Genomic DNA, 22,353 nt, shown 5'->3' on the forward strand with positions numbered 1-22,353 from the left:
ATGCAGCTGATTCCAAGGTCACAGCTCTGCTAAAGGCAAAGAACTTGGCCAGAGCCTTAGGGGGTACCTAGCATTTCAGGGCTGGCCAGTGGCCAAGCATTCCCTCAACCCTGCCACTGCTTGCCCTGTCACACAAGGGGTATTTGAAACCCCAGGGCTGAGGGGCTCTCTGGGCAGCCACACAGCAGCCCCAAGGGCAACCCTCCCCCTGAGCTTGGGACGGCTCGGCAGGGCTGACTCAGGGTCCTGTAGGGTTAGTCACATTCGCTTATAGCTGCACAGTCAGAGGCCAAGGATGGAGATCGGGTCTCCAGGGCCTGCTCCCTGCCCAGAAGGACACTGAATCAACTGGCAGAGGACATGAGCACCCAGACAGGGCTGCATCCAAGGCACCCTGGGTTCTCCACTGCCACTCCCCACAAGGACAGCCAGGGCTGAGAGGAGGCCACACTCTAATGACCCCCTGTTCTGAGGAAGGGGTACAGTCTGCATGTTGATGAGGGCCCTCAATAAATAACATGCTTGCTTATTTTTAAATTGTGGCATACATCATGCATAGTAAACAGTGTATAAATGTATTTGTTTAATTTAGAGTCACTATGCATGAAAACTATGAAAACTCCCGTAACCACTACCAAGGGCAGGAAATGAAACCTTGATGGCACCCCAGGACCTTTCCAATCACCTGCAACCCTGACCCACTACCTGGACTTCCATGCTAACTGTGTTCTGCTTTCCTGCATGCTTTACCACCTATGGGTGCACCTTGAAGAAGTAGCTTGGTGTGGCCTGTGTTTGGATTTCGTGCATGTGAGATGGCCCCATTTCTGTGTGCCTGGCTCCCTTCCTCACCATTAGGTCTGTGAGAGCAGCCATGGTGTTGTATGAGACTGAAGTTTGTTCATTTTATTCTGGATTTTGCTTTTGAATTGTATAAATGCTCTCCAGTGGTTTATCTGTCCCACTGCTGAAGGACAGCTGCCCCCCCCCCACACACCCCAGATTTGGGCTAGTACAAGTAATACTGCTGTTAACATTCTCATCCGGGCCTCCCTGGCCTCCCGGTGAGCGTTTCCAGGAGTGGAACATCAGGGTCACTGAGCAGGTGCTTTGTCCATATCTCCAGGTTCTGTGTCACTCTTCCCAAAGTTGCTCCCAACTATCCCACCAGCAGCAATGGAAGTCACTATTTCCCGCTCCTGCACATGGCATTTAAATTATTTCCAACATTTTATTCCGTGAGTGACTAGGAATTGGGCCATACCTTCATCATTTCCCACACTGGGCAGGTCCATTCTCACGTCCTGTTCTGAGAGGCTAGAAGTTTCAGAGATACCCTCCAGCAGGGTCCCTTTGAGTCTGCCCACAACTTCATCCCACACCCAACTTGGTCAAGGAAAACAGAAGCCCCAGGCAGGGAGGGAAGGCGGATCGGTATCCACCTCCCAGCAGAGACAGGAACCAAAGGGCTTAGTCCCTGCTACAGTTTGAATGCCTCCTCCAAACTCACATTGAGGTTCAACCGCCATTGTCACAGTATAAGTGGAGGGGTCTTTATGAGAGGTGGGGAGATCAGGCCACCAGGGCACTGCCCTCACCCATGGATTAATGTCATTATTGTGGGAGCAGGTTAGTTATCTTAAAATGGGTCCCTGATAAAAAGGATGGGTTCAGCCAAGTTCCTCTTGCTGTCTCGCTTGCCCACCTGCCCCGTGATGACAGCACCAAGCCCCTCACCAATGAGGGTGCCATGCTCTTGGACTTCCCAGCGTGCAGAACTGTGAGCAGATAAACATCTATCCATAATTTACCCCTCTGTGGTATTCTGTTAGAGCACAAGAAAATACACAGGGACAGTCCTTCTTCCTGGAGTCCCAATGCTGGAGGACCTTCTCCTGCCAGCTCCGTCTTGAGCATCTCAACTCCCTGCCTAGGTAGGGCCCTGACCTCACATAGCACAAGGGAGAGTTCCCAGGGCAGAGAGGACCCCAGGGGCAAAGTCAGGAGCGAGTGCTCATCAGGGAGGCTGGAGCAGGCTGTCTGGGCCCCAGACCCCAGTCTGAAAAGACCTGCGTCCAAGTGGCCTCGCGGAAGCCAGACTCCCAGAGCTGACAGGGCTTCCTTCTCTAAACGGCAGCTGTCTTCCGTTGCCCCAAACCTGGGCACTGGTCCTAATGGTGTCCCAGCTCACCTATCTGTACCTGCTCCTAGCCAAGCACTAGCACCCTGACTGTGAGGTCCAAACAGGGTGACGGCAAGGTAGTGCACTCCTCAAGGGGCCCCGTGGTTCCTCCCCCAGAGCTATTCCTGGCCTGGGCGCCTCCCCACCCCACCCCCACCCCCTGCCTGACCTGACCCCACAGCTGGGAATCGTTGGCTGGGGGTGGGGCAGCCCCTGGCTATATAAGCCTGGTCCTAGGTATCCCAGACACCCTGGAGGCTCAGACCCTCCACTGCTGACCCCTGCACGCCCCAGCCTCACCCTCTCCAGCCCCACAATGACAGGAGAGGCCACCTCCGAGGCCACTGCCTCTGGTCCAGAGGAGACAGCATCTGAGTCTGTCAGTGTGCCCATCACAGAGCCTTCTGGAGAAGTGGCAGCATCGGAGTCCCAAGGAGAAGAACAGGCGGAGGAGCCCCAGGAGCCCCAGGACCCTGCTTCTCAGGCACCGGCCCCCACAGCTCCCACGGTCACTAAGCCTGCACCCCCAAGCGAAGGTGATCCGAGGCCGGGCAGGTGGAGGAGGGCAGCAGGCGTGCCAGGGGGGACTTATGGCCATGAACCTCTTCATCTCATCCTGGCTTCTCTCCAGATGTCCCCAGCGCACCGCTGCTGCTGACCGTGGAGGATGTGAGCAGCAGCTCCGTGACTGTGAGCTGGGAGCCCCCGGAGAAGCTGGGGAGGCTGGGGCTCCAGGGCTACGTGGTGGAGATCTGCAGAGAGGGAAGTAAGTGCTCAGCCCAGCGGATGCCCCATGTGAGTGGCCAGGAGGGCAGCAGGGGCACCTCCAGTCCCAGTCTGGGGGCATGGGAGGGAGGAGGACAGGTAGTAGTTTCCTTAACCCCGCCCCCACTTCTAGCTGCACCGGGGCCCTCTGAAGGCAGGGGGATGGCAGGGACCTCAGGAGCCTCACCTTTCAGCTCCAAAGAGCCTCTGAATAACAGAACAGAGCACTGCTCTGGGGAGGAGAGAGGTGCCGTGCAGAGAGGGAGGTGGTGAGGAGAAACAGAGAATGGGGAGCGTTGGGCTCCATTCCTGCTGCCTCCGTTCCCCTCCACGTCAGTCACCCTCATCTGGGCCTCTACTTCTGCCCCCACCTTGCTGTGTGACTTTGCAAAGGTGTCTACCCCTCACTGGGCTTCAGCAACCCCATCTCTGGTCACCATTCCAGTGGTCTAACCCTCCCCCCCTCCGTGTTTTTGATGCCACACTGGACATGAAGAATTCAGGAAAGTGGAGCAACTGGAAAATGAGCCCAGAGAGGGAGGTCGACATCCCCAGACCACCACTGAGAAGGGATGCCCTATTGAAAAGGGTGGCCCTGACCATGTCCCAAGACCTCACATGTTCTCGGTTCCTCGCAGCCTCAGAGTGGGTCCCTGTGAATGCCCGGCCCATGATGGTGACCCAGCAGATCTTGCGGAACCTGGCTCTAGGGGACAAGTTCTTCCTGCGTGTGGCCGCAGTGAGCTCCGTGGGGGCTGGTCCACCTGCAGTGCTGGACCAGCCTGTCCACATCCAGGAGATCATAGGTAAACCTCACCTCTTGCTCCCCAGCCTGATCTCATGGAGGAAATGAAGCCACGGGCCGTGAGATCCACAAAGCCCTCTCCCCACCCCACACTCACATGCACAAGCCACGTGCTCCCGCCATCTTGACTTGAGAAAGTGCCGGGCTTCTTAGCTTCCAGGGGTCTCTGGGGGTGTCAAAGAAGTCACTTCCCTGAGTAGTCCAGCCCCAAAGCTTTGGGGAGAGGTTTCCTGATGTCCAGAAAGGAAAGCTCAGGTCCCTGGGTCACCTGTCTCAGAGTCCCAGTGCTAAGATACCATCTGATTTCCTTCTAGCCAATCTTAATCCCTCCAGTGGCCATGGAGGCTCAATTTCTGCCCATTACCTAAGCCTGGGTTCCAGATCTCCCCCAAAGGTTCTGGAATAGAGAGAAAGCCTGCTGCCCCTGTTTTCCCAGAGCCCTAGTGGGAAGGGGAAGGGGGTCCGCAAAAGGCCTGTGAGGGCTTCTCCATCCCCAAGGGGCAGTGCCTCACTAGGGACCTGAAGGCCAGCTGCTGTCCCCATTGCTAATATTTCTATTTGCAGGGTGCATTAGCCCAATCCTACCCTCACTACCCTCCCAGAGCCGATCAGATTTCAGTCTGTTAATGGCAATGAGTCATTTAGTCTGATCTCAGGTCCCTGGGGACAGAGCAGGGCCCCAGGGTGGAGAAACAGGCAGGCAAACAGGTGGCCTGAGGCCTTCTCCATCTTCCTTCTAGTTCTTCCACCAGGCGGACAATGGTTCCCGGTGGAGGCTGGGAGCAGAACTCCACCCTTCTAGACCAGGCAATTCAGAAGGAAAGGGTAGCAAGGCCACAGGAGGGGTCAAGTTTGGATTCAAAGAAATAGAACCAGACTGTCATGGTTCACATATCCAAGCCAAGCAGATCCCAAGGGACCTAGGGACAATCAAGAGGTCACCCAACTGTTCAATGGTGCTCCCAGATACTGATGGCCACAGAAGGCCATTCATGCCTCACCAAGCTACAGGGGACATTCCCAGCCTTTGAGTCTGGATGAGTCGTGGCCGATGTGGCAGCTGCATGATAGCTGTGTTGACTCTAGCCCCAAGGTGTCAGGAAGTCCTCCTGCCTGGGGGAGTCCCGACCTTCCCCCTGGGCCCCAAGGAGGTCAGACTCAGAGGCCTCTGAGGCCTGGTGTCTCAGGAGCCAGCCAGACTCAGCCAGACTCAGACCTGCTTCTCCATTAAAATTCCACTGGAGGGAGAGGAGGGAATTTCCTGGAGAGAAAAGGAGGAGAAGAAGGCCACAAACAAGTAGGGGACAGCCAGGCTTCTTATGGGAGAGCATGCTGGGGTGGGGACCCTGTCCAGGATCCTCAGCTGCTCAGCTGTCCTTCCTTGGCCACCTGGAGCTGCCAAGCATTCCTGACCTCCTGCAGCTGCCCCTAGAGCATTCCTCGCCTGCTGCTCCCAAGCCAAATGCCCGCTCAGCTAATCCTTGGAGACACAGTGTTCCTTCTGGCTGTCTCCTCCTTCTCTGCCACCCTTCATGCCACCGACCAACTGCTGCCACCTGTTTGCTGCTGAGGAGCCTCCGTCCCAGGCCCAGCACATGCACCCCCACCCCCACCCCAGGGACAAGGTTGTGGCAACTTCCCTTGGAATGCCCCGTGATTCCCTTGGTTGCACCTGATTAGAGGAAGGTTGGGAAGGTAGTTACAAGCCATAGCGGGGCAGAGGCAGGACTTCAGGAAGGACTTTCCAACCATGAGGTTTGAAGACTGGGAGGGGCCACAGAGAGAGAAGGGGTGTACTTGCTCTGGCCTCATTTGAGCAGAGAAAGACCTTAGTCCCCCAGGTTGGGTTGAGAGGCCGAGGACTGAGCAAGGAAAGTTTCATAAGGGCTTCTCTGAAAGTCCTAGGCTGTTGGGGGTGCGGGGTGCAGGGTGAGCAGGAAGAAGTACTGCCTTCTGTCCTGGGAGTACAGTCTGACAGGTGCAGCGCCTGCTTCCCTCTAGGGGGAGCCAGAGAGCCAGCAGAGCCCATCTGGAGATTTCAAATGCTTGGGCTGCAGGGCAAATCCCAGCCTGGCAGGGTCAAGGTGCCAAGAGAGTGCCTGGGATGCCTACCACTTCACACCATGGAGGCCCTGACCTCTCTGGAACCTCCCGGCTTTCAGCTCCCCAAGGGCCTTATAGGATTTGAGCCCCACGATCTCACGAGTAAGAGCTTTGCCTCTCCCACAAGGAAGCAGCCAGAACATACCCAGGAGCGCTGCTGCCTGGCCAGAACCAGCTGTCCCCTACCCCTGTGTCAGAAGCCCCCATTCAGCTATCCCTCTGCTGTGCTAAGTCTAGACTCTTGCTTTCATGTAGAGCCCCCCAAGATCCGTGTCCCCCGCCACCTTCGGCAGACTTACATCCGCCAGGTCGGAGAGTCGATCAACCTTCAAATCCCCTTCCAGGTGGGTATGCCTCTACCTAGAGGGAGAGTCTGGGTGGAAACCAGAGTCCCAGCCAGGTCCACAGCAGGAGCCCCGGAAAAATCAGGATCCCCCCAAGGGCTCTGCCTGGAATCCACCAAGAAGGCCTCATCCTTCCTTGATCATACCATGACTCAGTGTGACCCCCAGCCTGGGGACTGGCAGGTGGGTCCCCAGTGCAGCTGGACGCCTGGAGGACAAGGCTGGGGCAGCACCTATGGCTCCAGCCCCTGCTGCCCCTCCTGGGAAGGACCATGGGGCAGGCTTCCAAGGACACAGCTCCAGACACCCCGGAGCTGGAGGGAGTGGGGGCCCAGCCTGACCTGCACTCACCCTGCGGGCTCCCTCCCATCAGGGGAAGCCCAAGCCTCAGGCCTCATGGACACACAACGGCCAAGCCTTGGACGGCAAGCGGGTAAACGTGCGCAACGGGGACCAGGATTCCATCCTCTTCATCCGCTCCGCCCAGCGCTCTGACTCAGGCCGCTATGAACTCACTGTGGGGCTGGAAGGTCTGGAGGCCAAGGCAGCCATCGACATCCTGGTGATTGGTAAGGGGCCAGGGGAGACAGGACTGGTCCTCAGGGACGTAGAAACATCCCCCCGTGGAGCTGATGGCTGGTGGGGAGCAGGCTGAGGAAGCACGGAAGGAACCAAATCTCGGGTGTGGGGTCTTTGTGGCAGGCTCAGCCTCATGCTCACTCCCCTCCTCTGTGGTCCTGCAGAGAAGCCTGGGCCCCCCAGCAGCATCAAGCTACTGGACGTGTGGGGTTGCAATGCTGCCCTTGAGTGGACACCACCCCAGGACACTGGCAACACCGAGCTCCTGGGCTACACGGTGCAGAAGGCAGACAAAAAGACGGGGGTGAGGCCTGCTGGGACAGAGTGGGGCGGGGAGGAAGTGCCTAAGGTGGCTGCAAAGGCCCATCCCACCAAGAGTCTCGGGATCAGTTTCAGTGCAGTGACTGTTGACTCCCTATGTGACCCTTGGCAAGACTCTTCCCCATTAAGACTGCAGGGAGGGCTGGCCCGGGCTGTCGGAGGCCTTTCAAACTCTGGAGCTGTGTTTCTGGAATCTTCATGGGCATATTAGTTACCTAGGAATCTTGCTAAGATGCAGATTCCGATTCAGTAGATCCTGGCTGGGACTGAATCCTGAAGTCCCCAGGTGATAATGAGGTTGCAATCACATCCAGAATAGAAAGGCTCTAGAATTCTCTGAGGTGCCAGAGAGCTCACTTGAGTGACCCAGGTGCCCCTTTTCCCACTTCAAAGTCCTTTGGGGCCCAAAGCTGGATGGTTTCACCTCCCAGGGTTGGAGACATAGAATGAACCCTTCTGGGAAGGCAGCCACCGGGAGGGTGAGGACTAAGGTGAGGGGTGAGTGTGACGGGGCCGGGGTCCCCACAGCAATGGTTCACAGTGTTGGAGCGCTACCACCCAACCACCTGCACCATCTCCCATCTCATCGTTGGCAACTCGTACTACTTCCGGGTCTTCTCAGAAAACCTGTGTGGCCTCAGCGACTCAGCCACCTCCACCAAGGAGCTCGCCCACATCCGGAAGGCGGGTAGGTTTGGCTCAGGCCCGAAACCAAGCCAGGGCCAGCAGCTCCTGCCCTGGACTCTTTCCCTGTCTCTCTCTACCTCTACCTCCGCGTCCCTGCATCCCTCCCTCTGGACTTCTCCTGGGTGCCTGTTTCCTGGAACATTCTCTGCCCTCCTTTGACTCCACCGCTGTGTGTGAGTGTGTGCATGAGTGTGCGCGCACACACAGAGTGGCTATAAAGTAAGGGATGTGGCTGATGGGCTTTAACAAACACATCAGAGCAAACCCATGCAAATGAGCAGTGCCCCTAGGGAGGCTGTGTACTTATTCTAAAGATGTGTATGGCTTCGAATGTCACAGCAGCCATTAGGTCTCATGCACAGTGTCCCAAGGGACCTACCCTGAAGGGCAATATGTACGTGATTTGTAGACTCCAGCGAGTTCGTAAAAGCAGCAAACTCACTGCCCAACGAGAACGTCATACAGATGGACGAGATCACTACAGCATCTCCACAGGGCGCCTGGCCCTCTTGGGTCAAATGCTAAATCCCAGGCCCTTCTCTCTGTCACCTTCTATGTCCAAGTCCTTTTCCCCACCCAGGGTGTGTGTGGGCTCCAGAAGACACAGTCTTTTTGACACCAGCCTGACCTGCCCAAAATTAGGAGAAAGTTTCTGTTTTAAAAACAGAATGAGGTCTCCAAAGACCTCCGAGTCACTGGTCTCCGCCTTCCACTGAGATCTGCTCTCCTGCTCTGTGTTGCTGCCACTCTTCTCTCTGCTTACCACCCCAACCCACCCGACTCCCTCTTGGGAGCTCACTTGAGTGACCCAGGGGCCCCTTCTCCCACTTCAAAGTTATTTGGGGCCCAAAGCTGGATGGTTTCACCTCCCAGGGTTCTTTCCTTGGCTTCTTTGACTTTTCTTCTCTAAGCTCCCACAAAAAAGCAAGGCTTCTCAAAAATTCTGGATAAAGTCAACCTTATGTATTCTCAAATTCTGTATCCTCAAATTTTCCCTCGAACCCAGATATTGCTGCCAAACCTAAAGGGTTCATTGAGCGAGACTTCTCGGAAGCCCCCTCGTTCACTCAGCCGCTGGCTGACCACACCTCCACCCCCGGCTACAGCACTCAGCTCTTCTGCAGCGTCAGAGCATCGCCCAAGGTGAGGGGCCCGGGGCTGGGGCCAGTGTAGGGTTGGGAGATCCCAGCATCTCCCCAAGGGCCTGAGAATGGCCCTTTGAGAGCATCCTTCCCAGCTCTCCTCTGATTATGCCACCCAGCCCAAGATCATCTGGATGAAAAACCAAATGAACATCCAGGGGGACCCCAAATACCGTGCCCTCTCTGAGCAAGGGGTCTGCACCCTGGAGATCCGGAAACCCAGCCCCTTTGATTCCGGGGTCTACACCTGCAAGGCCATCAACGTGCTGGGGGAGGCATCCGTGGATTGCCGGCTGGAAGTCAAAGGTAAGGGTTGCTCTCTGGGGACCACGCCATGGATGGGACAATAGGAGACATTCCCTCTTTGGGGTTGGATTGGGTGCCACTGAGAGCTGAAGATTAAAGCAGGAGAGAAGGGGGTGGTGAGGATCAAATCAGGCCTTCTGAATGACCTTCCAAGGGGGAAGATGGCCCAGTGGGGGGAGCACGTGACCTTGAACCTCGATATTCCCTCCTCTCCTCCCCTAAGCTCTAACCTGCAGGATCTCTTCCAGCCTCAGCCACACACTGAAGAGCAATGGAGGAGGCTGGTGTGAGGAGACAGGTAAAGGACTGGACCCACTCCCTCTGCTACCTCTGGGGACAGGGGGTGGGGATAAGAGGGAAGGCAGAAGTCAGCTCTGGGAACAAATCTGCAGTCCCAGGCAGCTCTGGTGCCTGCCCAGAGATGTGCATCAGTGGTGCAGGGCCCTGTGATGTGGTCCGCTAGACAGGGGTCTAACCCTGGCTCCAAGCCACAAGCAGGGGCTTGTCTCCTCAACATGAAAGTGGGAACAACAGCCCCCGCACTCTTTCCCCTGGTATGTCTAAGGCTCTGGATAAGTAAGGAAATATCTAGAACTGTGATGGGCAGAGTTCAGCCCTGGGGCAGGAGGTGGAGGAAGCCTAGGAAGGGACCAGGGGCTGCTTCCCCCCCCACCCTCTGTAGCTCTGCAGCCCAGCTCTGCCTCCTGCCACCAGGGCTCAGAAGCATGTTCTCTGCCAGGTCCTGCAGGCCTGAGGGGTCCGTCCCCCAGGCCCAAAATCTAGCTCAGCAGATACCAAATGACCTGCATGTCCATAGCAACAACTGATGGAACGGCCCCTACCTGATGACCTCCTGTCCCCGGAGGCTGGAGTTCAGAACTCAGGAGAGGGCCTGGCGGGCCCCAGGTCAGGCATTCTGGGCACCAGGGAGCCCGGAAGGAACAGAGATTGGAACACCCTGCAGAGTTGTACCCTGAGCAAGAAGCACTCCAATAAAGGTGTGTGATGTTACAGTTTGTGGCCTCTGTGGCAGTGAGCGTCACCACGAAGGGGAGGCACTGTGTCCCCATGTGTGGGTGGATCCACCACCCTGAGGAAGGAGCCAGCAGGAAGGGTCTCAAAATGTCCCAGGGCATTTTCTGGACATGGGAATGGTCGGACCTTGTTTTGTGACTCAGGGCTTGCTATCCCAAGTATGTAACTATAGAAACAGACACACCTTCTCGGAACCCTGCTGGCTCCGACACCTGCACAGCCCCCACCTCCCCTCTCCCAGCTTCTCCTCCATCCCCCACCGCTGTGTCTTTATTGCGAAGTCTGTCTTGTTTCCCCCAGGACAGTGGTGGGTGGTGCCAGCAGTGTGTTCTCCATGAGGGTTCACAGTTTTTTATTAGTCACATCGGCCTCGCTCGGGAGCCAGGGGACACCCCACCTTTGGCAGAGGAAGGGTCTGGAGTCTATATCCACACTTAGAACCTGTCCACTTGACAACCACCTCTCCTCCCCGACCCACCCTCCACCCAGGGGCTCCAGGCTCGGCAGGGGGTGAATCAGTCCTCCTTCCCCAGACGCCTAAAGGCCTGGACTCTATCTGCAACCCAGCTTCCAAAGTCCCTGAAAAACTGAGTTGAACACCAGGGATAGTTCAATGCCAGCAAGGCCCTCCCTGGAGGCCTCTCAGGACAGTGGTCCTCTCTGGCCTGTTCCAGCCTGCCACACCCCGCCCCAGGAGTGCCCACAGTCAGCCCTGGGTCCCCCCAGATGCTTCTCACATCCTCCCTAGGCAGGCATAACACTCCTAAGAGTGGTGTCTCTGGGGTTCTTCTCTTTATTGGGCCCAGAAGCAGCAGAGATGGGGTCACCTAGGAGGGTCCAGATCTACCATTAAAGACTGTTGGAGCTTGGCCACAGGCTCCTTGGAAGCTTGGGGCAAGACAGAGGGCTCGGTGCTGCCACCTGGTGGCTGCCCACGGCTGGCACCTACCACACCACCTTTGGGGGCTCAGAGGCCCCATTGAGGGGCCAAAAGGACAGCCAGTGGGGAGTAAACAAACGTGGGAAATGACTTCTGGACCCCTCTTTCTGCCTCTTCCAATATAATCCTGGGTTTCCCAGGACAAAGAGAACAGGCACCCTGGTGCCCAGCATGTCAGGCACAGAATCCTAGGAGGCAGAGATTAAGGCTCCTGGATTCCTGCTCCTGGCCACCTTCCCCTACAGTACAGGACAGAAAGCAGGCCAGGACACCCCCCCCCCTTCTCTGCTTGTCTCCATCTCAGAGGGGATTCTCTCCTATCCTCAAGCTTGGTCCCAGGACATGCCACCAACCCTCTACACCAGTAGACTCCTCTGCTTCACTGAAGGAGCCAGAGCTTCCTCTCCCAGCCCCCAATGGCTCCTCCACAGTTGGCCCCTAGGACCTGCTCAGCTAGACGCCTCATGGGCTATCAGGCAGGGGGCGCTCAAGCCTCAGGGCACAAGATCCTTCCCTTGGGCTGCCCTCACAAATCTCCTCCAGGACCCCGAGGTGCAGGGCGGCTAACTCCCTGTGGAGGGGCCCCCTGCTCCGTGGGCATCTCTTTAGACCCTTCCCACTGCCACAGCCCACAGCCCAGCTGGGGAAAGGCTCAGGAAGACCAGTGGGACAGCCGGGAGGTGAGGGCTGGTGGGACCCCACTGGGTATGGGTTGGTGGGAGCAGAAGGCAGAGCTAGTCATCGGCCTTGTCTTCAGGGTGGTCCTCGTCAGTGGGGGGCTCCGACTGGCAGCGGAAGTGGTCGTTCCAGATCTTCAGGAAGGTGACCCGGAACTTCTGGATGCGGAAGGCATAGACGATGGGGTTCATGGCTGAGTTGCCGTGAGTAAGGAAGATGGCGACGTAGATGAGGATGCTGGGCTTGTGGCAGCTGGGGCAGAAGAGGGTGATGCAGTTCAGGATGTGCAGGGGCAGCCAGCTGAGGGCAAAGAGAAAGAGGATGAGGGCCAGCGACTTGGCGATCTTCAGCTCCTTCCCATAGTACTTCTGCGGGTCGCCGGAGGAGGCTGACACTTTCTTGCTGAGTTGCTTGCGGATCAGGTAGAAGACCTCCAGGTAGATGAGGACCATGAGGAGCAGCGGAGGCAGCACCCAGACGAAGAAGTTGAAGTAGACCATGTACTCCATGCTAATGACCTTCTCAAACTCGCACTTGATCACCGGCTCCCCCACACTGCCGTTGGCCACCCAGGCCCGCTCCACCTCCTGCAGGTTGTTCCAGCCGAACAAGGGTGTCAGGCCAACCACCAGGGAGAGAAGCCAGCAGCCAGCAATGGCCACTGCTGCCCTCCGTGGGGTCATCACCGTCTTGTACCTGTGGGAGAGGAGGGAAGGGTATGAGGAACTGCTTCCTAGCTGCCATGAAGATCCCTCTGAGACTCACCCAGCCCCTGGGGGGGGGGGTGCTCCTACAGGAGGGTCCAGAGAAAGTGGAAAGGGATGGATCTTTTGCCCAAGGGCTGAGTCTTCAGTATCTAAAATTCAGGGCAAAGTTGGCAATGCACTGGCTTGTTTCTCCTGCAGAAGGAGGGAATTCTGGTTAATGATTAAAAAAATAACAAAGGACCTCTTTTAGGAGTTCTAAGGGAATGACCCAATAAACGGGACCACTACAGATCATGATAGGAGCCTTAAAGGATACGAACAGGATGATGACAAGGGATAGTGCTTTCCAACCTTTCTCACCTTGTGACACACAGAGCATGAAAAACATCAGGATCATATGTGGAGACATGGTCCAGAGGTGATGGCCTGTCCCCAACCCAATACTGAGGATAGGGTTTGAATATCTTGGGGGCTCCCCACTTGCCTCTAAACCATCCCAACCAGCAGCCAGTCATCGTATCATCTGCCCACAAACTGGCCTTGGAACAAGTGCCAAGGGCTGGGGCCCGCCCAGCACTGTGCCGAGGCTGCCCGAGCAGCAGCAACTTGCCCAGTTGTTATTTTCCAGTGCGGCATCTGAGAGGGATGGAGTGCCCTCCTAAGCACGTAAACAGCTCCTGAAATCTGGGGTAGGAGGGGGACCTCTGATTGTTTCTTTCTGTCCTGTGTCTATGGAATCTGCAGCTCTCGCCTTCTCAGGACAATTGCCCCCTCACCCTGGGCAATGATTCTTCTAGATCTCTTACTATGTGCTAAAGCCCACCTGCTCTGTGCAGGCTATGGGGATGGGAAGAGTGACCATTAGGAGAGCAGGAGAAGCTAGATGCCTCCTCCCTGTCCCATCTAGAAAACAAACACTAAAAGAGACTGTTGGGACCTCATCTGATCTCTGCAGCATTCCAGTGGAGAAACTGAGGACCCTAGATGACTCCAACAGCTGTACAGCACTGCCCCTTCCCTACTCTGTGATCCTAGGATCCTTGTGTCCCCAAACCATTCAGGGGTCTTGGCTGATCAGTTCAATTGTGCCTAACTCTCTTGCAGTAAGGGAATCCCATTCCCTCCTCCTTGAATCCTCAGCAGAATGGCGAGGCCTATGGCAGACGCTGGATCAGAAGTCTCAAATGTGTGGGCTTCTAGTCCACCCAAGTCTGCAGTGTGCTACCTCAATTCCTCCTTTGTACAATGAGACCTACTTCAGAGGGAGGGGATGGAATGAGATACTCTATGTGCAAATGTCTGTACACATCTTGCCAATATCCTTAGCCTGAGTTCTTACCCCTCCAAGCTCCTAGACAAACACACACATGAAAAACTCCAGTGTCTCTAGATGCCCAGCAAGCCCAGCCTGAGGACTGCAAAACGTCTTACTCAGGCCTGGCTCCCGATGATCTCACTGTCCCCTGCATGTCCTCTCAGGGGCAGTGAAAGAAGTTCTAAGCATGAGTCTCTGAGCAAAGATCAAAGGAACAGGGATCCTTCTGTGGGAAAAATTGTCTTGTCTGTCCCCCGGGTAGAGTGTAGGGCCACATCCCCAGGGTGAGCCTTTGCAAGAGTGAGGCCAGAGGTGCTGTCCCGTTTACATCTATGGTTTACATCACGTTTATTGTTTATGCAGCCCTTTAACAGTCACGGCTCAGGTGAGCCCAGGAACCAGCCTGCCAGGAGGCCTGCAGATAATGGATCCCGTGGAACAGATTAAAAGCTCCACTCACCCGAGGCTCCTGACTCTAAGCCCAGTTCTCCTCCAGGGTCCAGGCTGATTGTGGGTCATTTTAATCCATAAGATGGACAGATTCAGAATATTCCTTGCCTAAGAGGTTTAAAATGAGAACCACTGGACCCTGTTGAAGGTAGATACCACCGAAGAGACAGAGGGTGGGCCCAGTGACCTCAATGATGACCTACTGAAAGAGGGGAGGAGTACATGGACAGTGTCCCAGATTAGGGGAAGGAAGTGACCACTTCTGGCTGGAGAGGTGCACCCCCATCCCCCACCCTCCCTGACTGCTCAGAGCCCCCGGGGTTAAAGCTTTCCTGGGGCTCCTCCAGAACCAGGTCCCAACCGACCCTGGGCACAGGGTATCAGTTCTCATCTGTTTTTCTTGCTATTTTCTCCTTGGTGGGAAAGGCTGAGCTCAGGACCTTGGCTTCAGTGGGGCAGGTTCTCACGGGGGCTGCCTCCCAGGATCGGGGGAGACACTCACCTCTCCTTACATGTGGGAAAGGGAAGCAGATGCAGGCATGAGGTGGGGATGTGTGGAAGTGACTCCAATACTCGGGGATATCCCTTCCCAGTGAGGCCCAAGTCTTCCCCATCCCAGGTACTGTACTGTGCTAGGAAACAACCAGAAAGAGGGCCACCCCAGGAGGGCTCCATCTCAGACCATAGAGACAGGAAAACACCAAGTGGGCCTGTCCTCAGGCCGGCAGGGCAGACAGCTCCTTAAAGCTATGACACAAAGATACAGGTGTCTTCCTTGAGATGCAGAGTCCCACCATTACAAAATGTCCCTTTAGGGTAAGGACTTGCCTTCTCCAGGCATATTTTTAAAAAGCAAGATAACACCATAGGAAATTAGTGAGTATCTTCTTATTGGTGAGGGTCACATGAAAAGTTGGGTCCCTGGAACAATAGGGTTGCAAAGACCCCAAGTAGGAAAAGGACCACTGAGGAAGGAAGTGGAAGGAAGCTTACTGTTGAAACTCTCCAGGATGAGATCTGTAGGTCTGTGTTTTAATGGGACAGGGCAGAAGTCACTGCTTCTTCCCTGGGCTCTGGCCAGGCTGCCATGAGAGGAGGGAGATTCTGAGGCTAAGTGATGGGGATGGGGGGTGCTGAAAGGCAATAGTTAGCTGATAGGTATCAATAACATGCCGATGACAGAGAACGTTCCTTGCTGCCTTCCATATGCTGGGCGGGGACCATGTAGACACGATTTCACAGATTCTTCAGCACAGCCCAGAACAGCAGCTGAGACTCAGAGGGATGGGGAAGTGTGTCCAAGGCTGCTCCGTCGGGAAGAAGCAGAGATGGGATTTCTAAGACTGAGGCGTGTCCATGTCCAAAACCCATACTGAGCCAGCTCTGCCTCTCTGGAAGATGGAAGATGAGGGAGGTGTGCACTGTGGAGGGAGCCATGGTGAGGGTGGGAAGGCTAACCTGGCCTGCTCCAGGGAACCTCCCGGACCAAGTAGTTCTGAGGATGCCACCATACCCTGCTCTGGAGCCTCCTCCTCCCCAAAGCCATCAGGCACACTTCCTGCCCAGGTGTTCAGCCACCTGTTCTATTCCCACTGGGGCAACCAGGCAGTTTGGGCTCTCTCTCCCTTTCAATCATTAAACCGATACTCCTTAAACACCTTTCAGGCCCAGGAACTCAGCGCTAGGGTTTGGGAATTCAGAAGAGAACAGGTGCTCATAAAAGTACCATTCTGAAGGCAGAGAGACAGAATAGGCATGCAAACAGACGCACCAGAACATTCCAGAGTGAAAAGATCTATCAAGTGGCTCCTCAAGGCACTGAGAGAGGGAGGGACAGGCAGAGTGGGCCGCCAACTTGGGCTGGGTGAGCCAGCCCTCCTCGCTGAGGAGAAGACAAGAGCCGAGAGCTAAATGATCACCAGTGAGCAGCTCGGCAGAGAGCTGGGGCAGAGCCTTCCAGACATTCCCGCCAGGGGAAGGTGCTGAGGAAGGAGGAGAGGGCTGGTGGGGACAAGGCCCAGGGGTGAGGGCAAGAGAGAGGCTGTCTCAGCCAGAGACCTGGGCAGGGACAGTCACTGAGGGCCACAGAAAAGGTTCTGAGTGGAGGAGAAAGCTGTTTTCAGCAAAGGAGGGATATAATCTAATTTCTGCTTTAAAAACATAACTCAAGGTGCCACATGGAGAATGTGTGGTAGCAGGGAATGAGAGGAAGCAAGAAAGCCAACGCAGGCCATTTTAGCCTCCCAGGCAGGAGATGAGGGCCAGGAGCCCCAGCGGGCACAAGGGACAGCAGGGAGAAGGGTGTGGCTTCGGAACATATTTGGGCTCAGGAGAAATAAGACTTGCTTCGAGTGTGAACGCCTAGGAGAGGAAAGAACCAAGTCGTCTGGGGTTTTTATCCTGACCACTAAGCAAGTCTCCCTGCCCTCGTCCCCTTGTGTGGAACCCCATTCCTCTCCCGGGGGACACACACTGTCCACGCAGACACTCCTGTGTGTGCCTATAGGGGACACTCTCCCCGCTCAGGACCTTGGCACCTCCTGCTCATCTCCTAGGGTGTCCGGGAGGCTAGTTCTCCCCTCATTCAGGTCTCAGCACAGATGCCACCTCCTCAGAGTTCCCAGACCACCCTGTAAAACTAGTCCCCATCACCCCGCGGCTTCATGCCATGTTTAATTTTCCTGATAGAGATGATCTCACTTTCTGGCTCGCTATATGTGTATTGATGCACTTGTATCTGTTTCTCTCCACTAGAGTGTAAAAGCTCAATTAGGATAGAGCTTTTATTTTGCATAATCAACTCAGCATCCCAGTAGCTATTTGTTGAATGAATAAATACTTGTAAAAATGGATTAATGAATGCAAACATCCCTTTATTCAGAAATGATTGACTGAGGTGCTGCCACATGATACAGCTCAGAGAGTCAGAGATAAGGACTAAATGATAGCTGCTCAATTGGAGATGGTCAGCTAGATGGGCATGGTCTTGACCCCGGAGGCAATTACAGTGTGCTGGATGAGGACCCTAGTCCCCCACTGAGCTGGGAGCTGCAGGGGATCTCATGCTGAATCAAATAACTCCTGGTCCCCTGCTTAGGTCCTGTGACCTACGGCTGCAATGATGAGGACCTCTGATGAGAGATGTATACAAGTGCCACCAGTCTAGCAGCCAGCCACCAACATGTTTCAGCAGCTGTGAGCCCCAGCATATTGAGAGACCAGCAGAGGGGCTCCCCAGTCTTCCAGCCTGCAGCCCAGAGAAGCCACATCTCTGTGTCCTGCAAGATCCCAGCAGCAATGAGACCACCCCAGCTCCTCATTGGTCCTTTGCCTCATGAATAGTCCCCTTTCGTGAATGAGATCACTTCCATTTGGAGGCCCAACTGTGCACAGAGGGGTGGCCTCTCCCTGCCTATAGCCTCAGAGGAGGGCTCTTCCTGGACACCACTGGGGACTGATTTTTAGGCTGACTCTGAGAACATGAGCAATAAGCTTCCTTAGAACAGGAAAAGCTCACAGGACATCAGATGAAGAATGTACCACAGGACCCAGGCTGGTGAAGAGGTATTTGATTGGGAAAAGAGGAGGGTGCCGTGGAAAAGGGTGGGCTTGGAGGCCTTAATGAGTGGAGCCACTGTGTCGCTACTTGAACAAGACTGGAACATGCTGGTCCTGAAGCTGTCTGCCCTCGGCTTTCCTTCCTAGCTCTGCCCTGCACTATATCACGGAAGGGCTGACCCCTGCAGGTGCACTTCCCAAGCCCCTGGGTCAGCTGAGTCCGTGGGAAACACTGAAGCACTAGAGGAACAGGGAGGGACCTCTCATTGACTTGACCTCCCACCAGAAGGGCCCACCATGGGTCCAGGCTCCAGGAACAACACGCCTCCTTTTGTCCTTCAGCCCAGGGGCAGATTCCTGTTGGGGTCAGGCTCTGCATTACCTCCCTGCCCAAACTGGTGTCTCAGCTGCTCCATCCCCTGCCACCAGTTCCTGGCATCAAAATTGTGAACACCTCAAATGATTTCTGTGTTCCTTGTTTGACCCTGGAAGTTCAGGAGTGAAGTCCCAGCAGGAAGAATTGAGCCCGGGTGTCCCAAAGACCTCCCTGCCAGACCTGTGGGTGAGCTGTGAGCAAGGTGACCAGCCCCTTCTTTGCAGAGGAGAGAAATGGTACAGTGGGTGTGTGAAGGAGACAGTAGGTTAACGTGCCCCATCGGCTGCTGAGACCAGGGCTGGGGTGATAGCCCCTGTTTGCTACCATCTGCTCCTCACCCAGGTCCTGGGCATGGCAGAGGGTCTTGATCTTCCTGCAGTCCTGCAGTCGGGATAGTCAGAGGCCAGAGCCTCCATCTTCCCTTCCCTCGCCCTTGGCTGAGAGGAAGTGGTATTGGTCCCCCTCCTTCTTGCCTCTCTTCTTATCAAGGATCTAGCCACTTGAAACTGGAAACTTGGATCTCAAGGCCAGGGAAGTAAGGCTTTCAGACTATTAAACTACTTCCTGCAGAGAAATTCTTCCTCCCAAAGGAGAACAGGAAACCAGATACAATCAAAGGCGCTCGGCACACTCCAGGGGCCAAATGTTTAATAGTAACATTGCCCAGGGGAGCCTGGCTCAGGGGGGCAGGATGTCTGGGGCCTAAGAACCCTGCTCACTCCTGACCCTGTGACGTCACCCGACATCTCGAACATCGGTGTCCACTGATCCCCCAAAGAGGGGTCAGGCCAACATGGCCAGGGCCAGCCCACAGGGCCACAGAGAGGAGGGGTGCATTCTGAGCCACTTGAAAGAAAAGAGCTGAATAAACTGATTAGGTCATTAGTGTAATGGGCCTTGGAAAGAGCTCCTGGTCACTTGCTGAGGGCACACAACCCCACAGCCTGGTGGGAAATATAATTAAGTTTATGTATATGATGCCAAAATGGCCTGTTTCCTGAGGAACCTCCTGTGTCCTCCCTCCTTCCCATTCAGAGCCCCTCTCTGGGTGCTGAGAGTACAAAGAAGAAACACAGCCCTGGCCCTAAAGGAACTCCGGGTCTGTGGGGGAGGCCCAGCCTGACATGCGAGTGACATATGAGGTGACACAGGTTTCCAGCAGCCACCAGCAAACCCCAGACGCCAAGCTCACACAGCATGTCCTGAGTTCTGCCGCAAACCTTGGGGTGAAGCACCTCTCCTCTCCAGGTGTGCCCTGCCACCCCACAAAAACAGGTTTGGGCTTGCTGAGTGGTTCTGATTCAGAGGAGGCCACCAGGGACAGGGTGTAGGGAAAGGGACCTCAAAGGGGAAGGCACATTTTCCAGGTATAATAGCCTATGACCCCCTTCCTTTCCCCTGGTCTAGAACATACCAGAATGTTCCAGGACGACACCGTCAAGAGAGAAGCCTAGGTGATGCTGAGATGCAACCACCTCCTTCCCCAAGGCCAGGTACCGTCCCCACAACCTGGTGGGGGTGGTCCTTGAAGAGGAGGGTGTCTGACCTGCACAGTAAATTCAAGAATTGGACCCAGACTTCAGCACTGCAGGCCTCCAGCTCTCAGGATGTGGCTGGGAAGGAGAAAGAATCAAGGCCACATGGCTTCACCTGCCACGGGGACCTGTTTCTGACTCATCTAGTGGGCGGAAAAAAACCATCTCATCTGCACACGGACTTAGTGACCTGTGAGCAGCTGGTGCCGCGAGGTCTCTCTAGGATGACCACGCTGGTGAGAAGGGCAAAATTCCTCTTCCAGCACAGTGGAAAGGCCTGTCACCGTGGGGGAGGGAGTGGGCCGGGTCATTTGGCTTCCCGGAGGCCTCTCTGGCTTTGGCCGAGTACAGTCTCTTCCAAGAGGCAGCAAAGAATCCTGGAGCCCAGTTGGCACATGGGGAGACCAGGGCAGGAAGGAACTAAAGAGGCAGAATTCTCCCAGCTCACAGAGCAGAGGGGGCCCATTGCTGCCAAAGTTAGGACACCCAAATGAGGGCGATCCTACCGTGGGATACCTCAATGTGGCAGGAGTCAGGAGTCAGGATACTTTCTTTTTTCTTTTTCTTTTTCTTTTATTTTTTTTTTTTTTTTTGGTACTGGGGACTGAATCCAGGGCCACTTAACCACTGAGCCACATTCCCAGCCCTTTTTTTTAATGTTTTATTTTGAGACAGGGTCTCACTAAGTTGCTTGGGGCATCGCTAAAGCGCTGAGGCTGGCTTTGAACTTGCCATCTTCCTGCCTCAGCCTCCCAAGCTGCTGGGGTTACAGATGTGCACCATCGAGCCCAGCTGGGAGACACTTTCTGATCCAGGCGCAGCCTTGGGCGAGACCCTTCCCATCTGGGGGCATCTGCCTGGGCTTTGTCCATCTGCAGGATGAGGGATCGGATGGGACACTTTCCTGGTTCTGGCAGGTCACATTTCCTTATTCTGGGATGTGTGGGCCCTCCTCCAGGGAGGGCTGAGCTCAGGACAGGCAGAGGGAGGATCACAGAGAAACTCCCCTCACCTCTGTGCAGCTTGGGGCTGCTCCCCAGGAGGCAGGTGCTCCTCCAGGGACCCCATGCTCTCTGGAATGCGTGTCCCACATGAGGAAGATGGGGAGCAAGATGGAAAGAAAAGAGAACTGGACATCTGTTGAGTGAACAAAGGAAAAGACGAACGAATGAAGTGTGCTGTGGAGGAAGCTTCAAGTCCACACCAAGGCTCCCCCCATTAACAGCTGTGGCCTTGGTCCTGGAATGAGTCTCCCTGCCTGGGCTTTGTCCAGGGCACACTGGGAAAAGAAGAGGGGGAGGGGCATTGTGAGTTTATCCAGGGGCTCAGCAAATAGCACCAGGGACCCAGGTTATCACAACAGAAGGGCGCCTCCGATTCTCTGAAACACGGTCAGCTCTTAAAGAGACACCAAACGGGTTACAGGACATAGATAAACAAAAATGACTTGTGCTGCACTTTGGAAGGCCAGTCTCAGGGCTTTCGTTTCTGTTTTGCAGCCGGGTCTCCCACTCAGCTGGCTATGACTTCAGTCAGTGCCCTGATCTGTCTTACTAAAGTCCAGGGTGGCAGTGGGTGGAGGTTTGAGAACTTACCCAGCACAGCACTGGGACCCCCGGCCCCCACCATGGGGTCCCAAAGAAGCTGCACCTTCTGGGAATCTCTCTTGTGCAGTGGCCAGCATGGAGGATGGAGGTGGGGGGCAGACTCAGGGAAAGCCAGGTCCTTCCCCCACCTCCCCCCTGAGCATCTGGAGGCCCTTTCCCACCACTGGACTGTAACTCACCCACTCCCACCAGTCAGTCCAGCCGGGGTGGAGGCCCTGGGAGGAAGGAGGCAACTTCTCTTACAGGACTTGTTTCTTTCTCTGTTCTCACTGCCCTGGGCTGTCAGGCTCCCTAAAGCTCACAGCATCTAGCCCTCTGTTCCAGAAAAAAAAATTGACAGATGGCAGGATGTGGGAGGAGGACAGAAAGGACAGAGAGAGCTCTCCACCTTGGAAATCATTCCAAAGAAAGAATCCACATCCATCCTCGGATCTCCAATCTGGACCTTGTACTTCTACATTGGAAAGTCCTTCCCAGAGTCTAAATCCAGTCCCTTCTGCTGCATCCGAACCCAAGGAGAGACCAGTCCTGGGACATGGAAAAAGTACAGTCTTATTCTCCCAGCCTCTGGCCATTCTCCCCAACTTGCCGCCAGGTCAGTAGGGTTCAAAACTCAAGTAATAGCAGTTGGGGGCTGGGGGCATAGTCCATATGAGAACCCTTGCCTAGCATGGGCAAAGCCCTGGGTTCCACCCCTAACACTGCAAACAAACCAACAGCCCCTGAACCCTGGTCCCCAGCAATTTCTGATTGTTTTGTCCTTGTGAAGTCCTCCCGATACTTTCTCTACCTTGTGTCCCAGCACATGCACACTTGCCCAGCCCCACAAGGAAAAGGCATTCACATGAAGCCCAGGCTAGGCCCAATCCAGAAACCGGCCCTTCCCGGCCAGCAGCCACCCAGGGCGAGCACACGGAA

General features: G+C 55.4%; 2 protein-coding genes across 7 annotated transcripts in view; one reads left to right on the forward strand and one right to left on the reverse strand.

Moving 5' to 3' along the window:
* Positions 1–2,411: 2,411 nt before the first annotated feature.
* Positions 2,412–11,990, forward strand: Mybph (myosin binding protein H). Of its 2 annotated transcripts, none has more exons than XM_026397183.2 (11): positions 2,412–2,718; positions 2,814–2,948; positions 3,586–3,753; positions 6,111–6,199; positions 6,573–6,768; positions 6,943–7,082; positions 7,628–7,787; positions 8,793–8,929; positions 9,048–9,234; positions 9,483–9,532; positions 11,967–11,990. In XM_026397183.2, the coding sequence occupies exons 1-10, from the start codon at positions 2,499–2,501 to the stop codon at positions 9,497–9,499; spliced, it is 1,449 nt and encodes a 482-aa protein (XP_026252968.2). In that variant the 5' UTR covers positions 2,412–2,498; the 3' UTR covers positions 9,500–9,532; positions 11,967–11,990. The 2 variants fall into 2 exon arrangements, with proteins under 2 accessions (XP_026252968.2, XP_026252967.2); XM_026397182.2 differs by lacking the exon at positions 11,967–11,990 and adding an exon at positions 9,974–10,245.
* Adora1 (adenosine A1 receptor) overlaps positions 10,356–22,353 on the reverse strand; it is a 76,548-nt gene continuing 64,550 nt past the window's right edge. For 3 of the 5 annotated variants that reach the window (XM_026397184.2, XM_077802741.1, XM_026397185.2), the window contains one exon: positions 10,356–12,583. In XM_026397184.2, the coding sequence (XP_026252969.1) occupies positions 11,944–12,583 (640 nt within the window). In that variant the 3' untranslated portion in view covers positions 10,356–11,943. The remainder of the gene's footprint in view (positions 12,584–22,353) is intronic. The other 2 variants (XM_077802742.1, XM_026397187.2) reach the window with 1 other exon arrangement.

This window comes from Urocitellus parryii, chromosome 9, assembly GCF_045843805.1.
Source record: "Urocitellus parryii isolate mUroPar1 chromosome 9, mUroPar1.hap1, whole genome shotgun sequence".
Classification (NCBI taxonomy): domain Eukaryota; kingdom Metazoa; phylum Chordata; class Mammalia; order Rodentia; family Sciuridae; genus Urocitellus; species Urocitellus parryii.

What these genes read in the sequence shown, in the direction of transcription:
- Mybph (XM_026397183.2), top strand. Translation starts at nt 2,499, where the DNA reads ATGACAGGAGAGGCCACCTCCGAGGCCACTGCCTCTGGTCCAGAGGAG. An exon ending in AGGCAGACAAAAAGACGGGG is followed by an intron (nt 7,083 to 7,627) that starts GTGAGGCCTGCT and finishes GGGTCCCCACAG; the next exon opens with CAATGGTTCACAGTGTTGGA. An exon ending in GCGTCAGAGCATCGCCCAAG is followed by an intron (nt 8,930 to 9,047) that starts GTGAGGGGCCCG and finishes TATGCCACCCAG; the next exon opens with CCCAAGATCATCTGGATGAA.